The sequence below is a fragment of the Petromyzon marinus genome, chromosome 25 (genome assembly GCF_048934315.1).
Source record: "Petromyzon marinus isolate PM22_M1 ecotype Great Lakes invasive population chromosome 25, UKy_Petmar_22M1.pri1.0, whole genome shotgun sequence".
NCBI lineage: Eukaryota > Metazoa > Chordata > Hyperoartia > Petromyzontiformes > Petromyzontidae > Petromyzon > Petromyzon marinus.
In genome coordinates this window covers 12,890,709-12,917,180 of record NC_133691.1, presented here as the reverse complement: position 1 = coordinate 12,917,180, position 26,472 = coordinate 12,890,709, and the positions used below count along the sequence as shown (strand labels likewise).

General features: G+C 56.5%; 1 protein-coding gene across 2 annotated transcripts in view; it reads right to left on the bottom strand.

The window, feature by feature from the left end:
• Positions 1–13,869: 13,869 nt before the first annotated feature.
• The window catches only part of LOC116945741 (transcription factor MafA), a 16,187-nt gene continuing 3,584 nt past the window's right edge, over positions 13,870–26,472 (bottom strand). Inside the window, exon 2 of one of the 2 annotated variants that reach the window (XM_076069751.1) lies at positions 13,870–14,004. In XM_076069751.1, coding sequence (XP_075925866.1) covers positions 13,959–14,004 — 46 coding nt within the window. In that variant the 3' untranslated portion in view covers positions 13,870–13,958. Of the gene's footprint in view, positions 14,009–26,472 lie in introns of both variants that reach the window. The other variant, XM_076069752.1, reaches the window with a different exon arrangement.

Sequence of the window (26,472 nt, the reverse complement as noted above, 5' to 3'; positions counted from 1 at the left end):
TAAGCCCGCTCACCGCCCCACACTCGCTGTGATTATTCGCGTCCGCCGGCCCGTGAAACGCGATTAGCCGCGAATTAGCGCGCTCAGCAACCCCCCCCCCCCCAGTCCCCGCGCGCGATCCTCACGCCGAGCGGTGTGAGGATCGAGCCCCGACTCGAGCGCCTCCATCCGCCCGGCCCACCCCCCACCCCCCACGCGGCCCCCTCCCCCCACCCAGCCCCCTCCCCCCACCCAGCCCCCCCCCCACCCCGCCCGGCCCCCTCCCCCCACCCGGCCCCCTCTCCCCACCCAGCCCCCCCCCCACCCGGCCCCCTCCCCGCGCCGAGCAGGGGAGGAACCGGGGGGGGGGTTCCGGGGCTCACGAGGCAGGATGGGGGGCCCGGTAGGAGAGGAGGATGGGGGGCCCGGTAGGAGAGGAGGATGGGGGGCCCGGTAGGAGAGGAGGGGGGGGCCCGGTAGGAGAGGAGGATGGGGGGCCCGGTAGGAGAAGAGGAGGGGGGGGGGTCGAGGAAAAGGTGCAGGCGGATGTTGAAGATGACTTGAAAGAAGATGATGCGGGTGTGGATGATGATGATGATGAAGATGAGGCGGAGGAGGAGGAGGAGGAGGATGGTGTGTGAGAGAGGGCTGAAGATAACGTGGGAAGAGGAGGAAGGTGACTCTGGAGTGTGGGTGCAGTGGGGGTGTAGCAGCAGGAGGCAGAGAGATGATATTGGGCACGGGGAGGTGGAGGAGGTGGAGGAGGAGGTGGAGGAGGAGGAGGTGGAGGCCACACGCAACAGGAGGAGGACGAGGAAGGCGTTGTAGGTCGAGGAGGTGCCGGATGTTGATGCGGAAGACGACGACGTCAAAGGAAGCGGCGGATGACGATGTGCAGGGACTAGATGTGGAGGAAGAGAAGAGGTTGAGATGAATGACGACGTGGGGGGTGATGAGGTTGAGGAGGAGGAGGCGAGGGAGCGCCGTGGTTCGCGCCTCTCCGACAGAGCCGAGAGTTTTGTCGAAGCCAAGCGGCTCCGGTTGTCGGCCGCCGCGGTGCAGATGGAGGAGGGCGATGTCGCGAGTGGGGTCAGCCCCCACCACGCCACCACCCCCGCCCCTCACCGGAACCCCTCGCGCTGATGCGCAGATTTCTTCTGTCGGGTCGTCTGGATCCCACCGCGGTCGAGAGGGGAACATCGCCTACCGTGCAGCCGCGGACTCTCGCACAGCACCCACGCCTCCACTCCTCCCCTGCCCCCAACACGAGTAGGGGGGCAGGGGAGGGGGGGGGAGGTTCACCGGTGGATTGGGGAGCCCCCCCCCCCTTCCCTTATGGAGATCACGAAAGTTTCCGAGTGACGTCGAAGGTGGCAAGGGCCGTGGGTTTCGGTTGACGCAGTGGCGGCGCGAGGCGACGCCGGGTGCCACGAGTCGCGCCGCGTAGCTGTCACAGCGCGTTTCCTGGTCGTGCGCGCGTGGTGCTCGGCACGGTGTCGGACGTTTCGCTCCACGTGCAGGGAGTTGAAGAAGCTCCCATCGCGTGCAGCGAAACGTCGGACATCGTGCTGAACAGCACGTGGAGTAAGGCAGGGGCTTCATCGGCGTGCTCCCTCTCTCCCTCCTCATCCCCCGCACCCCTCCCTCAACCCGCAGTCGACCGTCCCGATGGGTAACCTACAATCACATCGACCCCCCCCCCTCCTCCCCCGCAAAGCGAAAGCCCCGCGCTCTCTCTTCCGCTAGCCGGACACAGATCCCCGCAGTGAGAGTTGAATAAGACTGAGGTCACGGGCAAGTCGAGGATTCACACACGTGTACTCATAGTCTGTACGTACGTGTGAACTCTGCACACACGTGTACTCATACACAGAGGCATGTGTGTACCCGGTACCCCACATCCAGGATTACGGATCTGGCTATGGCCCGCAAAAACACGCGCAGCCAAACGAAGCCCCGCGCGTAAACCGCGTGATGTCTGAACGCACGTGCAAACGTAATTCATGTACACACACGTGGTCATACGAATGTCGGTGCGCACGTGTGTAAGAGTCACGTGTGTAAGAGTCACGTGCGTAAGAGTCACGCTGCTATTGAGTTATCGAATGCTGTTTCTCATTCCGCGTAAAACTCGAGACGTAAGAGCACTGCAAGGATGAGCAACGCACCAAAAACTCACGGCAAACAAAATCTCTCTTTCCCAAAAGGTTGAGGTTGTTGTTGTTGTTGTTTTGAGAGAGCGTGGATCTGAGCTCGAGAGCGGGCAACGCACTCGAAAGGGCTGATTGGTTGGCTGTGATTGGTCGAGTGCACACGTGTCTGTGTCTGTGTATATACATGCGTCAGTTTACGCGTGAGTACGTGTGTGTGTGTGCACACGCGTGCGTATACGTGTGTGTATACGTGTGTGTGTACAAGTGTGTGTACACGTGTGTGTGTACACGTGTATATGTGTGTGTACACGTCTGTGTGTGTGTGTACACGTGAATGTGTGTACGCGTGTGTGTGTACACGTGTATATGTGTGTGTGTACACGTGTGTGTGTACACATGTGTGTGTACACGTGTATCTGTGTGTGTGTACACGTGTGTGTGTATACACGTGTGTGTGTACACGTGTATCGATGTGTGTACACGTGTATGTGTGTGTACACGTGTGTGTGTGTACACGTGTATGTGTGTGTGTACACGTGTGTGTGTACACGTGTGTGTGTGTAGACGTGTGTGTGTACACGTGTGTACACGTGTATGTGTGTACACGTGTGTGTGTACACGTGTATGTGTGTGTACACATGTGTGTGTACACGTGTATCTGTGTGTGTACACGTGTGTGTACACGTGTATGTGTGTGTGTACACGTGTGTGTGTACACGTGTATGTGTGTGTGTACACGTGTGTGTGTGTACACGTGTATGTGTGTGTGTACACGTGTGTGTGTACACGTGTATGTGTGTGTGTACACGTGTATGTGTGTGTGTACACGTGTGTGTGTACACGTGTATGTGTGTGTACACGTGTGTGTGTGTACACGTGTATGTGTGTGTGTACACGTGTGTGTGTGTACACGTGTATGTGTGTGTGTACACGTGTGTGTGTGTACACGTGTATGTGTGTGTACACGTGTGTGTACACGTGTATGTGTGTGTGTACACGTGTGTGTGTACACGTGTATGTGTGTGTGTACACGTGTATGTGTGTGTGTACACGTGTGTGTGTGTGTACACGTGTATGTGTGTGTGTACACGTGTGTGTGTGTACACGTGTGTGTGTACACGTGTATGTGTGTGTACACGTGTATGTGTGTGTGTACACGTGTGTGTGTGTACACGTGTATGTGTGTGTGTACACGTGTGTGTGTACACGTGTATGTGTGTGTGTACACGTGTGTGTGTGTACACGTGTATGTGTGTACACGTGTATGTGTGTGTGTACACGTGTGTGTGTGTACACGTGTGTGTGTACACGTGTATGTGTGTGTACACGTGTATGTGTGTGTGTACACGTGTGTGTGTACACGTGTATGTGTGTGTGTACACGTGTGTGTGTACACGTGTGTGTGTGTAGACGTGTGTGTGTACACGTGTGTACACGTGTATGTGTGTACACGTGTGTGTGTACACGTGTATGTGTGTGTACACATGTGTGTGTACACGTGTATCTGTGTGTGTACACGTGTGTGTACACGTGTATGTGTGTGTGTACACGTGTGTGTGTACACGTGTATGTGTGTGTGTACACGTGTGTGTGTGTACACGTGTATGTGTGTGTGTACACGTGTGTGTGTACACGTGTATGTGTGTGTGTACACGTGTGTGTGTACACGTGTATGTGTGTGTGTACACGTGTGTGTGTGTACACGTGTATGTGTGTGTGTACACGTGTGTGTGTGTACACGTGTATGTGTGTGTGTACACGTGTGTGTGTGTACACGTGTATGTGTGTGTACACGTGTGTGTACACGTGTATGTGTGTGTGTACACGTGTGTGTGTACACGTGTATGTGTGTGTGTACACGTGTATGTGTGTGTGTACACGTGTGTGTGTGTACACGTGTATGTGTGTGTGTACACGTGTGTGTGTGTACACGTGTGTGTGTACACGTGTATGTGTGTGTACACGTGTATGTGTGTGTGTACACGTGTGTGTGTGTACACGTGTATGTGTGTGTGTACACGAGTGTGTGTGTACACGTGTATGTGTGTGTGTACACGTGGGCGTCAGTGTGAGCTGTCGTCGTTGGCTAGCGCGCCCGTTACAGCTCACGTCGTGGTCGTCGTGGTCGCGCATCTACGGAGTCCTCGTGTCTCCCCGTATCTCCCCGTGTCCCCGTGTCCCCGTGTCTCCCCGTGTCCCCGTGTCTCCCCGTGTCTCCCCGTGTCTCCCCGTGTCCTCGTGTCTCCCCGTGTCCCCGTGTCCTCGTGTCTCCCCGTCTCCCCGTGTCTCCCCGTGTCTCCCCGTATCCTCGTGTCGCCTCGTGTCCTTTGTCTCCCCGTGTCCTCGTGTCTCTCCGTGTCTCCCCGTGTCCTTGTGTCTCCACGTGTCCTTTTTCTCCCCGTGTCCTCGTGTCTCTCCCTGTCTCCCCGTGTCCTCGTGTGTCCCACGTGTCTCCCCCCGTGTCCTCGTGTCTCCCCGTGTCCCCCCGTGTCTCCCGTGTCCGCGCAGTGATTGGCAGCCACGTGGGAGCGAGTGCGGGGGGAGGGGGCTAGGAGGGGGGTGACTTCTGCGCTCAAGGCTCCACATCACCGCGACCCGCGCATTGCGTGCTGGGGGGAGGGAGGGGAGGGGAGGAAGGGAGGAGGTGGTGTGAGGGGAGGGAGCGAGAAAGCGGTGGGAGAGAGATGGGGGGGGGGGGGGGTGATGAGAGAGCGAGAGAAGGATGGACGGAGGTAAGTGGAGGAGGCGCGCGGTGAGAATGGAGGCGAGAGGAGACAAGAGTGATGGGAGTGAAGAGAGAACGGTGGGGAGCAGGGAGGGATGAGGTGAGGTGAGAGACGAGGTGAGCAATTGGCCGGGGGGAGTTGAGGTGCAGTCGGAAGGATGTGAGCGGAAGGAGTTTCGATGAAAGGTGAGCAGGGGATCGAGTGAGGTGAAGGGCGGGAGGCTGGAGGCGGCAGAGAGAGAGAGAGAGAAGGTGAGACGGAAGACATGGGGGCAGGATGCAAGAGTCGAGGTGAGCGGATGGAGGTGAGTGGAGGGGGGCGGTAGGGGGGGGGGGGGTGGCGCGCAGGGAGCTCCCTTCCGCAGTGTTGGCGAGGCTTCCCGCAGAGAACAACAACAATAGCCGTAGCACAACAACAACAACAATAGCCGTAGCACAACAACAACAACAACAGTTGTAGTGCTGCAGTCTTGCGGTGCCGTCGTTGTCATAGCAGCGGCAGCAATTGGCGCGCTGCGCGCTGCGTAATTGGCCGGGAGTGCGCGCAGCACGGAGGCACCGATTTACCCCTGCGGTCGGGTCACTGACCCCCCCCCCCCGGGCCCCCCCCCGCCGGCCCCCCCGTGTCATCCCATTCCGGGGAGGACTAAACTGGGGGAAGTGAGGGGGGCGGCACGTGGATCCGTGGAGAGGTTTTCAAGTTGTTGTTGAGCCAAGTCCAATGCAGGAGAGCGACTTCCTTCCTTTGTCACGGACTCAACGACAGAGCAGAGCCACCCCACTCACCCCCCTCCCTCACTCCCCCCCTCACCCCCTCCCTCACTCCCTCCCCCCCCTCACTCCCCCCCTCACTCCCCCCCTCGCCACCCCCTCACTCCCTCCCTCACTCCCCTCTTACTCCCCCCCCTCACTCCGCCCCTCACTCCCTCACTCACTCCCCCCTCACTCCCCCCCTCACTCCCCCCCTCACTCCCCCCCCCTCACTCCCCCCCTCGCCACCCCCCTCACTCCCCCCTCACTCCCCTCCCTCCGCCCCCTCACTCCCCCCTCGCCACCTCCCCCCCTCGCCACCTCTCCACCTCGCCCCGCCCCTCACCCCCCCTTACCCCCTCCCCCAACAGAGGGCGCTGCAAGGAGGATGCGCTGGATGGTGAAACTGCTGATTCAAGCGATAATGCTGCAGACGTTGCGTGGTCGATCCACTGCTGGATGAAGGCTTCAACGATCGCACCCCAGCACCTGCGCACGAGCCTATCTCATCGCTCCATCTCCACAGTGGACGCCCTCTCGGCCGTTGTCAATTCGCTCCCCTAACCCTCGCCCGTAAATCCCAACCACAGCGGTCCCCTCTTCCCATATTCGGTACTGCGTTGACGGTGATTGCCGAAGCACAAATCACACAACAACAACAACAACATCTCAACACTTTGGTCATTCACACTGTGGCCTTCAACAAATAACAACCATAAAAGACGCGATGTTTCAGGCAATGGCCCTTGCTGATAGCCACATACACACGTGTGTGTGTGTGCGTGTGCAGGAGGCTCGTGAACGACGCTACTGCTACTTGATAGGTGGAGACAGTCGCCCTCCAGCAACAACAACGGAGGGCAGAGGAGCGACGCTCACAACAACGAGCGAAGCACCGGGTGGCTAAAACACAGTAAGTTGGCACAGTAGGGGGCACAGGTGGTGCATCAGCCAGTCATCTCAGTCAGTCGACCCGTGGCACCTGGGTCTACCGCGTGACCTCCTACCAGCGGCTGTTCGACACTGCACGTGGCCTCAAGGTGCACATAGCCTGGCACGTGACGTCACCGCCCCTTAGTGGCGAATGGCGGTTGTTGTTGTTGTTATTGTCGGCCAGTGTCACCCCCGCGACTAATGGCGCGTTGTTAACCCCTCGCGGCAGCTTTGCGAGACCTCTCTTCCCCACGAGAGTAACTCGTCACGCGGAACACGATCGCGTCTCTCCCACGGGCAACTTCACCTCGAAGCTCGTTTAAATCTCACGGAGGTTTAAATCGTCTATATGTATATATGTGTGTGTGTTTAACTTTACTGTCTAAGCGCGCCGCAGTATGAACCCCGCGGGCTGGAGTCGCTTCCCACTCACGGCTGGCAATCAGTGGCACGAGTGATATCAGAGCCGATTCTGAGTCACGCGACCCCCCCCCCCCTGCCGCCCCTCCCCCCACTCTCATCACTAATACGCGCAGACCAGCGTGGTGAAGTATGGTCAAACGCCCCCCCCCCCCCCACGATCGCCACGGGGTGTAGAGGCACGAAAACGACGCGTTCACGGTGATCATTACAAGTGAAATTAATTTTGCCCTGCATATCCTGCGCCATGTAAATATGATTTGAGTTTACCATTTCAAAATACTCGTTGCCGTTGCTATGAACGCACGAAATTCGGAATTTAAGGCGTGCGCCATTCCCGTGACCTCAGGAGTCGCTTGAGAAGTCGAAGAGACGTGCACTCCCAGTGGCCTATCGGCTGGTTTGGCGTCCGTCTGCGTCAGCCCCCGTCCCATCCGCAAAGCGCCAAGTGCCGGGGCTGAGCAGCGTTCCGAAACACTTCCACTAGAACGATTGTTCGTTCTATTAAAACAACTAAAACTAAACAACTTGTTTTTATTTTACCAAGTGAGGCCCACTGCGCTATGTAGATATATATTTTTTTTATAAGCGGCCTGACCATGATAGCTCAACGAAGTGGCTTATCACGTGGAAATTCTTAGCATGCAAATACTCGAAAAGCATGTTTAAAAAATATCAATGGGAAAACCCGGAGGACCCGGAGAAAAATCCACGGGACCACGGGGAGAACGTGCAAACTCAAACCATACATGCGTCAAAATTGAGATTGAACCCACGACCTCCTGTATAATAGGCGAGGTAGTTAACATCTCGTCACGGTGACGCCCCTGCTTAAATACAGGGTGGCCCAAAACTCAGGAAGCATAGGGTTATTATATTCATGTGAAAAAATAAATTAAGATTATTTCATTTCTTTTATCAAATGATCCGAGCGACTTCCATTTTTAATATGAATGTTTAATACATTAATTATCTTTGGAAATTAATATAGAACTTTTTTTAAAGGTTACTAGTGTAATATTTGAACGTTAATTCATTTAGTTTTTTTTCTCAATTCAGTCTATGTACTTTCCATTTGTAAATGTCATTTGAAAAGGAGGAGGAAGAAGAAGAAGAAGAAAAACAGATATGAATGACAACAGATAAAATATTAACTTAAAGGTTAAACATGAAAAAAAATGTTAATGCCAGTGTTAAAATAAAGAAATAATCTTACGTGTCCTGACTTTTGGGCCACCCTGTACAATTTGTCACTTGCGTTCCCGCTCGCCACGCTCGCTGGCTGCGATGTGGAAGTCGCGTTTCCAAGTGGACGAGCACAACGTGCCCGGAGCCAGATGTTTCTCAACGCGGTGTCCTCCCGAGGTGGTGGTGGTGGTCGCTTTATTAGCGGTGCCGGGTTCTCTGCGTGGCCAACAACAGTGAACTCTGCGATACCCACTCCAAATGAGCCGGGCTATGATGGTAACTATCTCGCCTGGTGTACAGGAGCTCGTGGGTTCAATCCCGATCCTGACGAACGCCTGCTGTATATTTTGAGTTTGCGTGTCTCTTTTCCCTGGTGGTCGCGCGGACTTTTCGTCCGGCTCTCCGCCCAGTTGTTTCGCCCTCCACATTAAGAAGCAACGTCAAGCGCCTAGAGCACGGGCCGGCAACCCAGACAACAAGAAGAGCCATTTATTTCGAATTCGGTAAAAAACAAAAAACCCCCCCATCAATATTTCAATAGCCGAAATGCATTCTGGTAAATACGCGACGGCGGTCCTTAATAAACGACGTCACGAAGCGGTCCTTAAAGAGCAGCATTCGGCTCCGGAGCCGCAGTTTGCCAACCCATGTGTTTCTGAATATTTGGCCGCATGACAAGCCCGCTTCGTTGAGCTATCGTTTGTGGACAGGTCGCTTCTGAAAAAGAGCTGTACAGCTCAGTGGGTGCTCTTACTTGGCAAAATTAAAAACAAGTTCAGTTTCAGTTTAAATAAATCTGTACTCCACCGTGTGTTTTTCTCCATGCGGCACGAGGTGGTACCGATGTACTGTATGCACAAGCGGCGTCGCACACGCAGTCTGGTTGGTTGAGCGGTCAACTCATTGGGGCTGTCCAGCGTCCACCAGAGGTAGCCGTCCCGCCCTGCTGTCCGCGTGAGTGTCATGGATCGTGGGGTAAGAGATATCGCTGCCAGGGATGAGTGCCGGTGGTGCGAGAGTACCGATGGAGTGGGGGCCAAAGGAGGAAACGCGGCCGAGTGGGCGAGAGGATCAGCTCGCGTGCAGGTGCCAGGTGCATTGTCACACCGTGACGACTGCTGCTGATGATGATGGTGGTGTTGAAGGGATGGAGACGATGAGGTAGGGAGCGAGGTGGGGGGGGGGTAGAGGCGTATAGGTGGTGGAGGTGAGGTTTAACGATCTGCCCGACACCATCACTCACAGTTGTGACGATCCATCCCCCTCCGCGGTTCGACCGCCACGATTCAACTCAAGGATCGCCGGCGCTCTGGGTGAGTGGAGCGACTGCTACCCGCGTGGACTCCACCGCGGCTGCAGACTTGCATGAGTCCAGCGCCGCACGCGGCAGCGGTCCTTGCACGATTCGTGGCGACGTCGATTGCCATCGATCCTCATCCACTCACGGCGACAACCCCACCAGGGCGGACGCCGACTCTCCGCTACGAGTGGCGAGTCTGTGGGGTCATCCTTGGGGGGGGGTCTGTGCCCCCTAATAAACAGCATTTCGCCCTTACCCCCCCCCCCCACACACACACACGGTGTGCCCCTTATTAAAGGGAACTCCTCGGGGTGAATGGAGAGGCACTCAAGTTCAAGTCGAAGAGGTCACCACGGACAATCCCGATAGCGCCGAGCGCCGCCGCCCGCGGTGAGCGGCGAGCCCAGGGGGAATCTCGGGGGGGGGGGCGCCTCGCGGAGTGACCGACACGAGCCCCACGTGAGTAGAGGCGGACAGGCTTTATTATAAAGTGCTGGAGAGAGAGAGAGGGAGGGAGGGAGGCTCCGAAGGTGCGCCCCGACCACGGAATCGCGGTGCCCTCTCATTCACGAGAGACGGAGAGAGCGACATTGGAGAGAGAGAGAGAGGGGGGGAGAGGCAGAGAGAGGCAACACAACCCAGGGAGATGTCAAACATGAACGCCGCGTGCACCGCGCGTGGTGTCGCTATTGTTGTTGTTGCTGTTACTATCGAGTGTGCAGGCGGTGCAACTGCGCACTCGATAGATGAGCCAAGGTGCCAGGTTACGAAAAGGGGGGGGGGGAGGCATTGGACAGTGCCCCCCCCCCCCAATTTGCATTGCTGCCCCAGGGCCCGTGCCGACCACGCGACGCGTGAACCCTGCACCGTGAGAGGTGGTGGGGGGGGTCCCCCCTCTGGGTCTGGGCGAGTGAGGCGGCGGGACCAACCGAGAGGGGGCGATGCTGCGAGTCAGAGTAACAACCACGGCATTCATCAACTAGCATCACCCCCTCACCACCACCACCACCACCTCCACGCAGATCGGTTACAGGAGCGCGGGGATGCGCAGGAGCGAGGGAAGGGGGCAGACCCCCCCCACCCCCACCCCCCCCCACCCCCCCCTGCACCGTTGCCTGCCCCCCTCCCCCTAACCGCGCTCCCTCCTCCTCCTCCGCCGCCCGTCCGTCCGTCTGTGCTTGGTGACGGGGTCGGGGGGAGGTAGTGAAGAAGAGAGGAGCGAAAGAGAGTGACAGTGAGCGAGAGAGAGAGAGAGAGGAAGAGGAGGAGGAGGAGGGACGGGAGCTCGAGAAGAGAGCGGGGGGGAGGGAAGAGTGAAGTGGATGGAGAGAGATGACACGCGGGAGAGGGGGAAATGAAACAGTCATGGACAGAAGAGCGAGACGAGCGAGAGGAAAGAAAAGAGATTGGAGAAGCAGGGGGAAGAGGTTAGGGAGAGAAAGGCGAGAGGAGTGCAGTGGCGTAGCTCCCGAGTGTGCAGGCGGTGGAACTGCACCGAAGGGGGCCAGGCGCCGGGACACGAAGAGGGGGGGGGGTGGGGGTGTTCACTGGCACGCGCCAGGGTCTGTGCAGCCACCTCGCTGGAGAAGGGTGGACGGGAGGCGAGCGAGAGAGAGAGAGCGAGCGACATGGAGTAGGAAGAGAGGGGGGTAGAGAGAGAGGGAAGGGGTAAGAGAGAGAACACGAAAGCGATGAAGTGAGAGCAGAGAGAGAGAGAGGAGAAGGAGGAAGTGTGGAGGCAGATGGAGCGTAACGGGGATACATTGTAGAAAAGAGAGAGCAGAGAGTGAAGGGAGAGAATGGAAGTAGAGAGAGCGTAGAGAGAGAGAGAACAGAGGGGGGTAAGAAACGGGAAAGAGAGGGGAGAGAGCGCAGCGGATGTGGCGGTGCGCCCGGGAGCGTGCACGAGGTCATGCATAGATAGATACGTGGGGGCCGTGCACCGCGCTCAGGCTGTCGCGTCGCAATAACACAGAGAGACAGAGAGAGAGACAGAGAGAGACATACAGACAGAGAGAGATAGACAGACAGAGAGAGATACACAGACAGAGAGAGAGACAGGGAGAGAGACAGAGAGAGATACACAGAGAGAGATACATACAGACAGAGAGATAGACATACAGACAGAGAGAGAGAGACAGAGAGAGAGACAGACAGAGAGAGACAGACAGAGAGAGACATACAGACAGAGAGAGATAGACAGACAGAGAGATACACAGACAGAGAGAGAGACAGGGAGAGAGACAGAGAGAGATACAGAGAGAGAGAGAGATAGAGAGAAACATACACCCAGAGAGATACACAGAGCGATACACAGAGAGAGATAGACGGAGAGACATACAGCCAGAGAGAGATAGACAGAGAGAGATGCACACAGAGAAAGAGACATACAGACAGAGAGAGAGAGACATACAGAGAGAGATATACACAGAGAGAGAGACAGGGAGAGAGACAGAGAGAGATACAGAGAGAGAGACAGAGAGACAGAGAGAAACATACAAGCAGAGAGAGTTACACAGAGAGATACACAGATAAAGAGATAGACAGAGAGACAAAGAGAGAGATACACAGAGAGATACACAGAGAGAGATACACAGAGAGATACACAAAGAGAGACAAAGAGAGAGATACACAGAGAAAGAGATAGACGGAGAGACAAAGAGAGATACACAGAGAGATACAAAGAGAGAGATAAAGAGAGAGATACACAGAGAGATACACAGAGAGAGAGACAAAGAGAGAGATACACAGAGAGATACACAGAGAGATACACAGAGAAAGAGATAGACAGAGAGACAAAGAGAGAGATACACAGAGAGAGAGACAAAGAGAGAGAAACAAAGAGAGATATACACAGAGAGAGATAGACAGAGAAAGAGATAGACAGAGAGACAAAGAGAGAGATACACAGAGAGAGAGACAAAGAGAGAGAGACAAAGAGAGATATACACAGAGAGAGATAGACAGAGAAAGAGATAGACAGAGAGACAAAGAGAGAGGAAGGGAGAGAAACCCGCGCGCTGTACAAACAGTAAATGTCGCGCGAGTTGTCTTCATGCCATCGGCCAGCGTCTCGTCACGGACGCTGCGTGGCGACCGCGTCCCGCGGCGAGCGACGGCGAGACTCTGGTTCCCTCCGCCGGTAGAGGGGGGGGGGGCGTAGCGGGGTTGGTGGGGGGGGGGGGAGTCATGTTGACACTGAGCGCACCTAGAGGCGTCACAGACACGCGGCGCATCTGTAGTGATTGTTGTTGTTGTTGTTTACGTTTGGCTGATGTCTGAATTAGTTGGCCGCCGTTGCGCGCCGTGGGTGGAGCGGGGCGCGGTGGATGGCGCGGAGGCGCGAATTCCGGCAGAGGCGAGGGGCATTTCGCGAGCTGCGCCCCACCCCCCACGCCCTTCCACCTCCACCCACTCCCCCCCCCCCTGAACTAAAGATAACACAGAGGTCGCATGCGGCTGCCGTCACGTGGCCGGTGTAATCATCCTGCCACGTGGCCCGCTTGGCTCTTCCTCTCCTGCCGCGTGCCGTGAGCTCTCGGCACGCCACGCCAATGTCCCCCCCCCCTCCACCCCCGCCCGCCTTAACCGTAGCCCCCCTCTCTCAGCGCTACCCTCCAGGGATCATCATCATCATCGCCGCCGCCGTCATCGTCATCGTCGTTATGTACAGAGGAGAGTCGCCTGCACGGGGCGATGCGCCGCCACTCGCCGCGGAACCAGCGTCGCCTCGGTGCCGGAGCCATGCGTCGTCTAACTCGTTGTTGTTGTTGTTGATGTTTAGGTGGCTACGGAACGAGACGGACAGACGCGAGGGGCGAGGGGGGAAGGGGGTGAGATAGAAAATGGATGTTTAAAACAGTGTGCGTATTCGTCGCCTGGAGAGGGTTTTTTTGCGCCACGCGTCCACGCCGCCGCCGCCGATGATTTTTTTATTTTCTCAATGCCGCAATATAAATAGAAGACGTCTTGCGTAACCACACAACCCTGATGAAGAGAGTCTCACGCTCCGTGGAAGACCGCGCCGTGGGCTGCCGCAGCATTGTTCGCGAAGCCCCCGACGCTCCGTGCGCGCCCCGTGTCCACTCGCCAGCCGGCGGAGTGGGGGAGGAGGGGGCAGCAGCGGTGACTCTTGAGGTCGTTCGGTGCCGCCTGGTGAGGGTGGTTTTTTGTGGTGGCCATGGTGCTGCTGGTGCTGCTGGCGCTGGTGGTGCTGCTGATGGTACTGCTGGTGCTGGTGGTGCTGCTGATGGTGCTGCTGCTGCTGCTGCTGGTGCTGCTGATGGTGCTGCTGGTGGTGCTGCTGATGGTGCTGCTGCTGGTGGTGCTGCTGCTGGTGCTGGTGGTGGTGCTGCTGGTGGTGCTGCTGATGGTGCTGCTGCTGGTGGTGCTGCTGGTGGTGGTGCTGCTGCTGGTGCTGGTGGTGGTGCTGCTGGTGGTGGTGGTGCTGATGGTGCTGCTGGTGGTGAGGAACGTGGGGCCTGCGTCAGGGGTCCCCGCGTTGATCCTCTCATGATCCAAGCGGCGTCCCGACCGCAGCCTCAACAATCCGCGTCCTTTCTGCGAGCAGGGGACACGGCAGAGGAGCGTTACACGCCGAGCATTTACATGGAAGTAGGGGTGGGTGGGGGGGTGGAGTGGAGGGGGGTAGAGGATAGGGACACGCAAGGGGGGTGAGGGGCGGCGGGGCTGGATGGTGGGGACGAGGCGCTCGACATCTGTAATGCGCGACAGCTCCATTACAAAGTCGATCATAGCGAAGACGTCACCACGATTATAACCAACGCGTAGCCAGCGTCCTTCGCGTTGCGCCACGAGGAGTTTTGTCCCCCCCCACCCACCCTTGACAAAGGTGGAGCGCGCAGAGAATCGTCACGGAGTGTCCAGCGTCACGCCGAGGGCGATGCTGGGGGGGGGGGGGGTTGGGGGGGGTTGGGGGGGGGTTGGGGGGGGTCTTCCCCCCCTCGCCTCGCTCCACTTTTGTCTCATGCAGCCGGCCGATCGGCTCGGATCATCGCGCACCCCCCCCCCCAACCCCCCTCGGGTGGCACGCACGATGCACACTCACACTCGCAGGCTGGCACACGCACATACCACACACACGCACATACCACACACACGTACATACCACACACACGCACATACCACACACACGCACGTACCACACACACTCGCAGGCTGGCACACGCACATACCACACACACGCACATACCACACACACGCACGTACCACACACTCGCACGTACCACACACTCGCAGGCTGGCACACGCACGTACCACACACACGCACGTACCACACACACGCACATAACACACACACGCATGTACCACACACACTCGCAGGCTGGCACACGCACATACCACACACACGCACGTACCACACACACGCACATACCACACACACGCACGTACCACACACACTCGCAGGCTGGCACACGCACATACCACACACACGCACATACCACACACACGCACATACCGCACACACGCACGTACCACACACACTCGCAGGCTGGCACACGCACATACCACACACACGCACATACCACACACACTCGCAGGCTGGCACACGCACATACCACACACACGCACATACCACACACACGCACATACCACACACACGCACATACCACACACACTCGCAAGCTGGCATACACGCACACACCCAACACGATCACACACGCACGTTACCACACACACTCACACACTCGCATAAGGACAAAGATCCCCCGTAAAGCCTTAAGTAGACTTTTGGGACAAATGCCGTTCGCGAGCACTCGCTTAGCACCGGCACGGTACACGAGGGGGTGGGTGGCCAGCACCACGCCCGGCCGTCTTTGTCTCCCCAGTGGCGATGCTTCCCACACATCCCACCGGGTGCTCATTCGAGGCTGAGTCGTCACTGGCGCTAGCCGTGAGCCGAACTCGGATGGCCGGGTACAGTGCGCTCACCGCCACACTGCACCGCTCCACACATACACACGCTTAGAGCACACTCACTAGTACATAGGCGTAAACGCACGCAAGGACAAAGATCCCCCGCATAGCCTTGGCAGACTGTTGGGGCAAGTGCTGTTAGCGAGCACCTGTGAAGGCCAGCACGGAAAATGCACACACATCCGCAAAAACACACACACACTAAACAAACACACACACACACACACACCGCGCACACACACACACACACACCCGCAGAAACACACACACACCCCGCACAAACATACACAAAACAAACACACACACACACCCCGCACAAAGCCCCACACTCACCCGCACACACACACCCCGCACAAACACACGCACACACAAAACAAACACACACCCCGCACAAACACACGTACACACCCCGCACACACACCCCGCACAAACACACACACTCACCTGCACAAACACACACACAATACAAACACACGCACACACCCCGCACAAAGCCCCACACTCACCCGCACAAACACACACACACAAAACAAACACACACGTAAACAAACCATCAAAACAAACACATACACGTAAACAAACACACATCCGCACTAAGCCACACACACCCCCACAAATAAGAATATCCCCCGTATAGCCTTAACAAACTGTTGGGGCAAGTGTTGTGAGCAAGCACCTATGAATGCCCGCACGGCACACGAGGGGGTGATGTGGCCATATCTACGCCCGGCCGCCTTTGTCTTCCGAATGGCGATGTTCACACACCGCACGGCGCACTCATTTGAGGCTGAGTCAACCTAGGGGGAGGGGGCAGGACCGGTTCAGATAATCGTCACTGGTTTTGGTCGTGAACGGGAATCAAACTCGGATTGCCAGGTTCATAGCGCGGCGCACTAACCCCACACAAACACACAAACACCCAAACACAAACACCCAAACACACACACCCAACCACCCAAACACACACACAAAAACCCAAACACAAACACACAAACACACAAACACACAAACACCCAAACACACAAACACCCAAACACTCAAACACACAAACACCCAAACACACAAACACCCAAACACAAACCCCCAAACACCCAAACACACAAACACCCAAACACAAACACACAAACACCCAAACACACAAACACCCAAACACACAAACACTCAAACACCCAAACACCCAAACACCCAAACACCAAAACACACACACACACACAAACACCCAAACACACAAACACCCAAACACACAAACACCCAAACACACAAACACCCAAACACCCAAACACACAAACACACACCTAAACACACAAAACCCAAACACACAAACACACAAACATACAAACACCCAAACACACAAACACACACACACCCAAACATCCAAACACACAAACACACAAACACCCAAACACACAAACACCCAAACACACACACACACACCCAAACACACAAACACACACACCCAAACACACACACACAAACACCCAAACACACACACACCCAAACACACAAACACACAAACACCCAAACACACACACACACACAAACATACAAACACACAAACACCCAAACACACAAACACCCAAACACACAAACTCCACCCGCCCCCCGGGGTCGCCTCTACATCCATGAAATTAGCATCATCCTGGTGACCAAAGCGGTGCCCTCTGTGGATTCACGTCTCCTCTAGAACGCCACGTGTGAGTGCGCGCGCGTGTGTGTGTGTACTGTGTGTGTGTACTGTATGTATGTGTGCGTGTGTGCTTATGTTATGCATGCGTGTGTGTATGCACATTCGTTCGTGCGTGTGCGGGGTGATTGTGTGCCCGGCCACCCGAGTTTAATTCCCACTCACAGCCAGAAACGGTAACAAATATTTGAACCGGTCCTGGGCTTCCCCTAGGTCGACTCAGTCTCAAATGAGTACCTGGTGCGGTATGTGAACATCACTACTCGGGAGACAAAGGCGGTCGGGCGTGGGGCTAGTCACCTACCCCCACGCGTACCGTTCCGGCCGTCGTAGGTGCTCGCTAACAGCACTTGCTCCAACAGCCTCTAAAGGCTATACGGAGGATATTTGTCTCTGTATATCTCTATACATGTATGTCTATGTGTGTGTGTGCGTGCGAGTGTTGGAGCGGTGGCGCAGTGGTTGTCGCACTGCGTTACGATCATGGCAACCCGACTATCCCGGTCACGGCGAATGTTGGTCAATGTGCACCGGTATGGGGCCTCGCTTAGGTCAACTCGGCCGGGCATGGTGCTGACCACACCAACCCCATCGGTGTTCGCTATGGCCGGCGGCGTGGCCGCCGCGCCGCTGGGTTCAATCCCCGACTGGGCGCGCCTCTCTGCATGGAGGTTGTTTTCTCTCCCCCCTGTTCCTCCAGGCTCCTGCTTCCTCCCATAGCTAAGAACGACATCGACGATGTAACTGGGATTGGGACAACCCAAATTACTCAACTGGGTTCACGCAGATCAGCAGCAGCAGCAGCAACGTTATCCGCTGTTGCCTTCACTTGGCAGGACCCTCCCTAAGGAAGAGTCTTGAGACTCAGTGATGCTTTCCTGTGTAAACCGTGTAGGCGCAAACGTGTGTGTGTGTTTTAAGCATTTATCTCTGCGTTTGTACACTTTTCAACAACAACAGCAACGATTTCCAGCCCTTTCTCTCACGAGGATTGTTTGACCATACTTCACCAACCCGCTGGGCAGCGCGGGTTTGGTGAAGGGAGGAAAGCGGCCAGGACCGGTTCACATTGTGCTCGCCGTGAGCGGTGGCCGAACTCACGTGGCCAGTTTCACGCCGCGGTGCGCTCACCACTGCACCACCACTGCACCACCACGTGTGTGGCTCTGTGTGAACGCGCGTCTGTGCGGGCGGGGAGCGGTAGCGTAGTGGTTAGCGCGCTGCGGTAGAAATCCCGCCAGCCGGAGTTCGATTCCCGTTCACGGCCAACACCAATGACGATTATCGGTCCTGGGCCTCCCCTAGGTTGATTCCAGCCTCAAATGAGTACATGGTGCAATGTGGATACATCGCAACTCGGGGAGACAAAGGCGGCCGAGCGTGGTGCTGGCCACGCACCCACCCCCTCGTGTGCCGTTCCGCTCCTCTTAGCTGCTCGCTAACAGCACTTGCCCCAACAGTCTGTTCAGGCTACACAGGGGGGGGGGATCCTTGGCTTTCTTTTGATCTGCGCGAGCGCCTGCCACCCCCTACCGAGTCTCTTCGTTAAACACAGCGTCCACAACGTATCGCGTCTAACTTCCACAACCGGAGTTCTCGCCTGGCTAAACACAACAATAACAACAACAACAACAACAACGGCCCAAGTCTCTGGACGAGAGGAATGACGGTGAGCAACTACGCTGAGTGAAGAAGTGCAGGCATGGCCCGTGTGGCCGACACGCGGCGAGGCCACGCAGCGGCAAGGATGCAGCAGATGACTGCCGAGCGGAACACGACTTGGCGAGAGAAGAGCAGAGCGAGACGGGCGAGTGTCCCGTGCGAGGGGACACTCCGGGCTGGAGGCTCGGCGTGGTCACGGCGCCCGGTGGTGCCGGGTTGGCTGGGACTGGCCGAGCGGGGTCGGGGTTCAGGTTTTGGGGTCAGGAGCGCGCTCAGTGCGCGGCTACCCCAGGCAGTCGTCTCCCTTCCTCACCACCCCCTGCTCCCACCCCCCTTCTACTGCCGAATATGTTCCCGCTCCTGTGCTGTGGCCACACGCGAGGTCGCGACCCTCTCGTTCCGTTACCCCCCCTCCCCACTCCCCACCGCCCACCCCCCGCCATCTCTCTGCTCGCTCTGCCCTGGCGAGAGAGCGCGTGTCACGCCTGGGTTGTTTGTTCGCCCGGGGTGAGCTTTGACCCCGCGCTCGGGGAAAACTGCCCAATTAAGCCGCAGTGGACAAGCAACGAGGAGACACGGCCAGGACAGGAGACACGGCCAGGACAGGAGACACGGCGGAGACACGGCGGAGACACGGCGGAGACGCAGAGGCACAGAGGCACACGGCAGAGACGCGGAAACGACACCGCGGAGTGGGGGGGCACCGACGAGGCATTTAAGAGTCGCCAGAGGCACGGGACACGTGCATGAGACACAGAGGGCCAGAGGCACGGGACACGTGCATGGGACACAGAGGGCCAGAGGCATGGGACACGTGTATGGGACACGTGCATGGGACACAGAGGGCCAGAGGCACGGGGCACGTGCATGGGACACGTGCACGGGACACAGAGGGCCAGAGGCACGGGACACGTGCACGGGACACAGAGGGCCAGAGGCACGGGACACGTGCACGGGACACAGAGGGCTAGAGGCATGGGACACGTGCATGGGACACAGAGGGCCAGAGGCACGGGACACGTGCACGGGACACAGAGGGCCAGAGGCACGGGACACGTGCATGAGACACAGAGGGCCAGAGGCACGGGACACGTGCATGAGACACAGAGGGCCAGAGGCACGGGACACGTGCATGGGACACGTGCATGGGACACAGAGGGCCGGAGGAGACGCGGAGGAGGGGTCGACTGCGTGGTGCGGGTTTGTGCCGCCGTGTGGCAGCGGCTGTGCAGGCGGCGGGGGGATGAAGGGACCTCCACGGAGCTCGACGCGCCCCGGCACTCATTTAAGTATTTGTGTAGTTATGTGTGTATGTGTGTATTTGTGTATGTATTTGTGTATGTATTTGTGTATGTATGTGTGTATTTACCTGCTACGCCGTCTCGCCAATGAGGCGCTCGGCGTTCACGCGGCCCCCTCGGGGTTCCCGTTAGGCGGGGCCCGGAGCCGGGTCAGGGCGCGTTTAACCTTGGACGGCGGGTGTCGAGTTACCCCCCCCCCCCGTTTTGTTGGAGGCTGTAGGGCGCGGGCGGGGGGGGGGCGGTGTCGTTTTTAAAAGCGGAACTGAAACTCAAATCACGGCTCTCAGTGTTCGCGGCCCGTGCTAATTGGCGTTAAAGGGGATGAAAGATGGGGTGGGGTGTGGGCGTCCATCCTGCCCCCCCATATCGGGGTTCCCGGGTGCGTGCAAGGAGACACGTTAACACGACACCACTCCTCTGACACGGGATGTCCCAGCGGCGCCGTCTGTTATTCACGATGGTGGTTCGTCTCCGCGGAGCTCCCCTCCCCCCGCAAGTGAATACAACGAGAAGCAGACGTGGGGAGAGAAAGGGGAGTCAAGGCTCTCCACGTTCACGCGCGGCGGGCCGAACCCTATGGACGCGGGGTCAAAGTCCGCGAGCCCGTGTCGCGGTCAGGGACCCCCCCACCCACCCCGAGAAATGAGGTCGGGTCTGGAAGAGACCCCGCATCACTGTCCCCTTGGGCCCCCGGTTTCTCCCCCCCACACCTACCCCTGCCTCCGCCCCTCCCCCCCCCCCCTTGTCTCAAACGCGTTACAGCAGCAGAAATTGCGGCATTAACGACCACGGTGACACGGAGCTGATGAGCGCCCTTACTGAGAAGAGAGGAGCTCGCCTCTGCCAGGAGGAGGCTCGGGGTACCTCTCGGCTCCACGAGCTGCGCCCCGTAATCCCAGAGAGAGAAACAACAGAGGGAGAGTCGCAGAGGAAGAGTCACAGAGGAAGAGTCGCAGAGAGAGACCACAGAGGAAGAGTCACAGGGGAAGAGCCACAGAGGAAGAGTCGCAGAGGAAGAGTCACAGAGGAAGAGTCGCAGAGGAAGAGTCGCAGAGGAAGAGTCACAGAGGAAGAGTCGCAGAGAGAGACCACAGAGGAAGAGTCACAGAGGAAGAGTCACAGAGGAAGAGTCGCAGAGGAAGAGTCACAGAGGAAGAGTCGCAGAGGAAGAGTCGCAGAGGAAGAGTCACAGAGGAAGAGTCGCAGAGGAAGAGTCACAGAGAGAGACCACAGAGGAAGAGTCACAGAGGAAGAGTCACGGAGAGCTACAGAGGAAAAGTCACAGAGGAAGAGTCACAGAGGAAGAGTCACAGAGGAAGAGTCACAGAGGAAGAGTCACAGAGAGCTACAGAGGAAGAGTCTCAGAGGAAGAGTCACAGAGGAAGAGTCACAGAGGAAGAGTCACAGAGGAAGAGTCACAGAGAGCTACAGAGGATGAGTCACAGAGGAAGAGCCACAGAGGAAGAGTCACAAAGGAAGAGTCACAGAGGAAGAATCACAGAGGAAGAGTCATAGAGGAAGAGTCACAGAGGAAGAGTCACAGAGGAAGAGTCACAGAGGAAGAGTCACAGAGAGCTACAGAGGAAGAGTCACAGAGGAAGAGCCACAGAGGAAGAGTCACAGAGGAAGAGTCACAGAGGAAGAGTCACAGAGGAAGAGTCACAGAGGAAGAGTCACAGAGAGCTACAGAGGAAGAGTCACAGAGGAAGAGTCACAGAGGAAGAGTCACAGAGGAAGAGTCACAGAGAGCTACAGAGGAAGAGTCACAGAGGAAGAGTCACAGAGGAAGAGTCACTGAGGAAGAGTCACAGAGGAAGAGTCACAGAGGAAGAGTCACAGAGGAAGAGTCACAGAGGAAGAGCCACAGAGGAAGAGTCACAGAGGAAGAGTCACAGAGGAAGAGTCACAGAGATAGACCACAGAGGAAGAGTCAGAGGAAGAGTCACAGAGGAAGAGTCACAGAGGAAGAGTCACAGAGGAAGAGTCACAGAGGAAGAGTCACAGAGGAAGAGTCACAGAGGAAGAGTCACAGAGAGACCACAGAGGAAGAGTCACAGAGGAAGAGTCACAGAGGAAGAGTCACAGAGGAAGAGTCACAGAGGAAGAGTCACAGAGAAAGAGTCACAGAGGAAGAGTCACAGAGGAAGAGTCACAGAGAGAGACCACAGAGGAAGAGTCACAGAGGAAGAGTCACAGAGGAAGAGTCACAGAGGAAGAGTCACAGAGAGAGACCACAGAGGAAGAGTCACAGAGGAAGAGTCACAGAGGAAGAGTCACAGAGGAAGAGTCACAGAGAGAGACCACAGAGGAAGAGTCACAGAGGAAGAGTCACAGAGGAAGAGTCACAGAGGAAGAGTCACAGAGGAAGAGTCACAGAGAGAGACCACAGAGGAAGAGTCACAGAGGAAGAGTCACAGAGGAAGAGTCACACAGAGAGACCACAGAGGAAGAGTCACAGAGGAAGAGTCACAGAGGAAGAGTCACAGAGGAAGAGTCACAGAGGAAGAGTCACAGAGAGCTACAGAGGAAGAGTCACAGAGGAAGAGTCACAGAAGAAGAGTCACAGAGGAAGAGTCACAGAGAGCTACAGAGGAAGAGTCACAGAGGAAGAGTCACAGAGGAAGAGTCACAGAGGAAGAGTCACAGAGAGAGACCACAGAGGAAGAGTGACAGAGGAAGAGTCACAGAGGAAGAGTCACAGAGGAAGAGTCACAGAGGAAGAGTCACAGAGGAAGAGTCACAGAGAGCTACAGAGGAAGAGTCACAGAGGAAGAGTCACAGAAGAAGAGCCACAGAGGAAGAGTCACAGAGGAAGAGTCACAGAGGAAGAGTCACAGAGGAAGAGTCACAGAGAGCTACAGAGGAAGAGTCACAGAGGAAGAGTCACAGAAGAAGAGTCACAGAGGAAGAGTCACAGAGAGCTACAGAGGAAGAGTCACAGAGGAAGAGTCACAGAGGAAGAGTCACAGAGGAAGAGTCACAGAGGAAGAGTCACAGAGATAGACCACAGAGGAAGAGTCACAGAGGAAGAGTCACAGAGGAAGAGTCACAGAGGACGAGTCACAGAGGAAGAGTCACAGAGGAAGAGTCACAGAGAGAGACCACAGAGGAAGAGTCACAGAGGAAGAGTCACAGAGGAAGAGTCACAGAGGAAGAGTCACAGAGAAAGAGTCACAGAGGAAGAGTCACAGAGGAAGAGTCACAGAGAGAGACCACAGAGGAAGAGTCACAGAGGAAGAGTCACAGAGGAAGAGTCACAGAGGAAGAGTCACAGAGAGAGACCACAGAGGAAGAGTCACAGAGGAAGAGTCACAGAGGAAGAGTCACAGAGCAAGAGTCACAGAGGAAGAGTCACAGAGAGAGACCACAGAGGAAGAGTCACAGAGGAAGAGTCACAGAGGAAGAGTCACAGAGGAAGAGTCACAGAGAGAGACCACAGAGGAAGAGTCACAGAGGAAGAGTCACAGAGGAAGAGTCACACAGAGAGACCACAGAGGAAGAGTCACAGAGGAAGAGTCACAGAGAGAGACCACAGAGGAAGAGTCACAGAGGAAGAGTCACAGAGAGAGACCACAGAGGAAGAGTCACAGAGGAAGAGTCACAGAGGAAGAGTCACAGAGGAAGAGTCACAGAGGAAGAGTCACAGAGGAAGAGTCACAGAGAGAGCACAGAGGAAGAGTCACAGAGGAAGAGTCACAGAGGAAGAGTCACAGAGGAAGAGTCACAGAGGAAGAGTCACAGAGAGAGACCACAGAGGAAGAGTCACAGAGGAAGAGTCACAGAGGAAGAGTCACAGAGGAAGAGTCACAGAGGAAGAGTCACAGAGGAAGAGTCACAGAGAGAGACCACAGAGGAAGAGTCACAGAGGAAGAGTCACAGAGGAAGAGTCACAGAGGAAGAGTCACAGAGGAAGAGTCGCAGAGGAAGAGTCACAGAGGAAGAGTCACAGAGGAAGAGTCGCAGAGGAAGAGTCACAGAGGAAGAGTCACAGAGGAAGAGTCACAGAGGAAGAGTCGCAGAGGAAGAGTCACAGAGGAAGAGTCACAGAGGAAGAGTCACAGAGGAAGAGTCACAGAGGAAGAGTCGTGCGCGCATGCAGGGTGCCGAGCACGCGGTGACGGCGCGCGCCGTGCAGTGGTGATGATCACCGTGACGATCACTGATGATGATTCATGATCATGATGTTGTTGTTGTTGTTTTCCGCAGGCAAAGGGGCCTCGGCGTCCCACCTCGCCTGCGAGTTTCCCCGTGGAACCTCAACCGTGGACGCTGCCCGCAGGGTCCCCCAAACATCACGGCGGAGTCCAGCACGGGTGGATGTCAACCACTCAGGGCGGACAACCTCTGGCCATCCGCTCAGTGGTCACCTCGCAGTGTGGCTGAGCGAATGCTCACGGCGTCCGACAACTCCCTGAGTTCTCCCGTGATTGACAGCACCCCCCCCCCCCCCCTATTGAGCGTCGGCGATAACCAGGAGGGTGTCACCAGCGCCGCACGCCAGCACGTGGGACGCCTCCCGCTGTGCGGCCTCGACACGGAGACGATTTTTTTTCTCCACGGTTTTTTTTTAGCGACCGCTTTGGCGCCGTCGAATCGTCGATGCGAGTCGATGGGAAGGCGACGCAGTCGATGCGTTTCGCTAAACAGCAGTAAATGTGAAAGGCGTCGTAAGTCGCCTCCTAATGGGCCGTGGAGAAGCAGCAACAGAGGAGCGGCGCCTTCCGATTAAGCCGATCTCCGCTCCACCACCACACACACCCACACACACATACACCCACACACACACACCCACACACACCCACACACACACACACCCACACCCACCCACACACACACACACCCACACACCCACACACACACCCACCCACACACACCCATACACACCCACATACACCCACACCCATACACCCACACACACCCACACACACACCCACACACACCCACACACACAAACACACACACCAACACACACACGCACACCCACACCCATACACCCACACACACCCATACACACAAATACCCACACACACCCACATACACCCACACATACACACCCACACACACCCACACAAACACCCACACCCACACACCCACACACACCCACACACACTCACATACACCCACCCCCACACACACCCACACACACCCACACACACACCCACACACACCCACACACACACACACACCCGCACACACCCACACACACCCACACACCCACACAAACACACACACCCACACCAACACAAACCAACACACACCAACACACACACCCACACACCAAAACACACACCAACACACACAGCAACACACACACCAAAACACACACCAACACACACACACACCAACACACACACCAAGACCCACATGCACCCACACACACACCCACACACACCCACCCACATACACACACACCCATACACCCACACACACAAAGATCCCCCGTATAGCCTTAACAGACTGTAGGGGCAATTGCTGTTAGCGAGCACCTATGAAGGCCGGAACGGTACACGAGGGGGTGGGTGGTCAGCACCACGCCCGACCGCCTTTGTCTCCCTAGTGACGATGTTTACACACCGAACCATGTACTCATTTGAGGCTGAGTCGACCTAGGGGAGGCCCGGTTCAGATAATCGTCACTGGTGTTGGCCGTGAGCGGGAATCGAACCCGAGTCGCCAGGTTCATAGCGCAGAGTGCTAACCGTTACAACCACACACTCACACACACCCACACACACCCACACACCAACACACCAACACACACACCCACACACCAACACAAACCAACACACACCAACACACACACCCACACCCACACACCAAAACACACACAAACACACACACCAACACCCACACACACCCACACACACCAACACACACAAACACACACACCAACACAAACCAACACACACCAACACACACACACACCCACACACACACACGCCCACACACACCAACACACCCAAACACACACCCACACACACCAACACACACACACCCACACCCACCCACACACCATAACACAACCAACACACACACACCAACACACCAACACACACACACCCACACACACCAACACACACACACACACACCAACACACTAACACACACACCCACACACACACCAACACACACACACCAACACACACACACCCACACACCAAAACACACACCCACACACACACCCACACACACACCAACACACACCAACACCCACACACACCAACACACACACACCCACACACACACCCACACACACACCAACACACACACCAACACACACACCAACACACACACCCACACACACACCCACACACACACCAACACACACACACCAACACACACACCTACACACACCAACACACACACACATCAACACACACCAACACACACACCCACGACCTCACAGGGCGCGCACAACAAACAGGAGCCGCTCTGCCGTC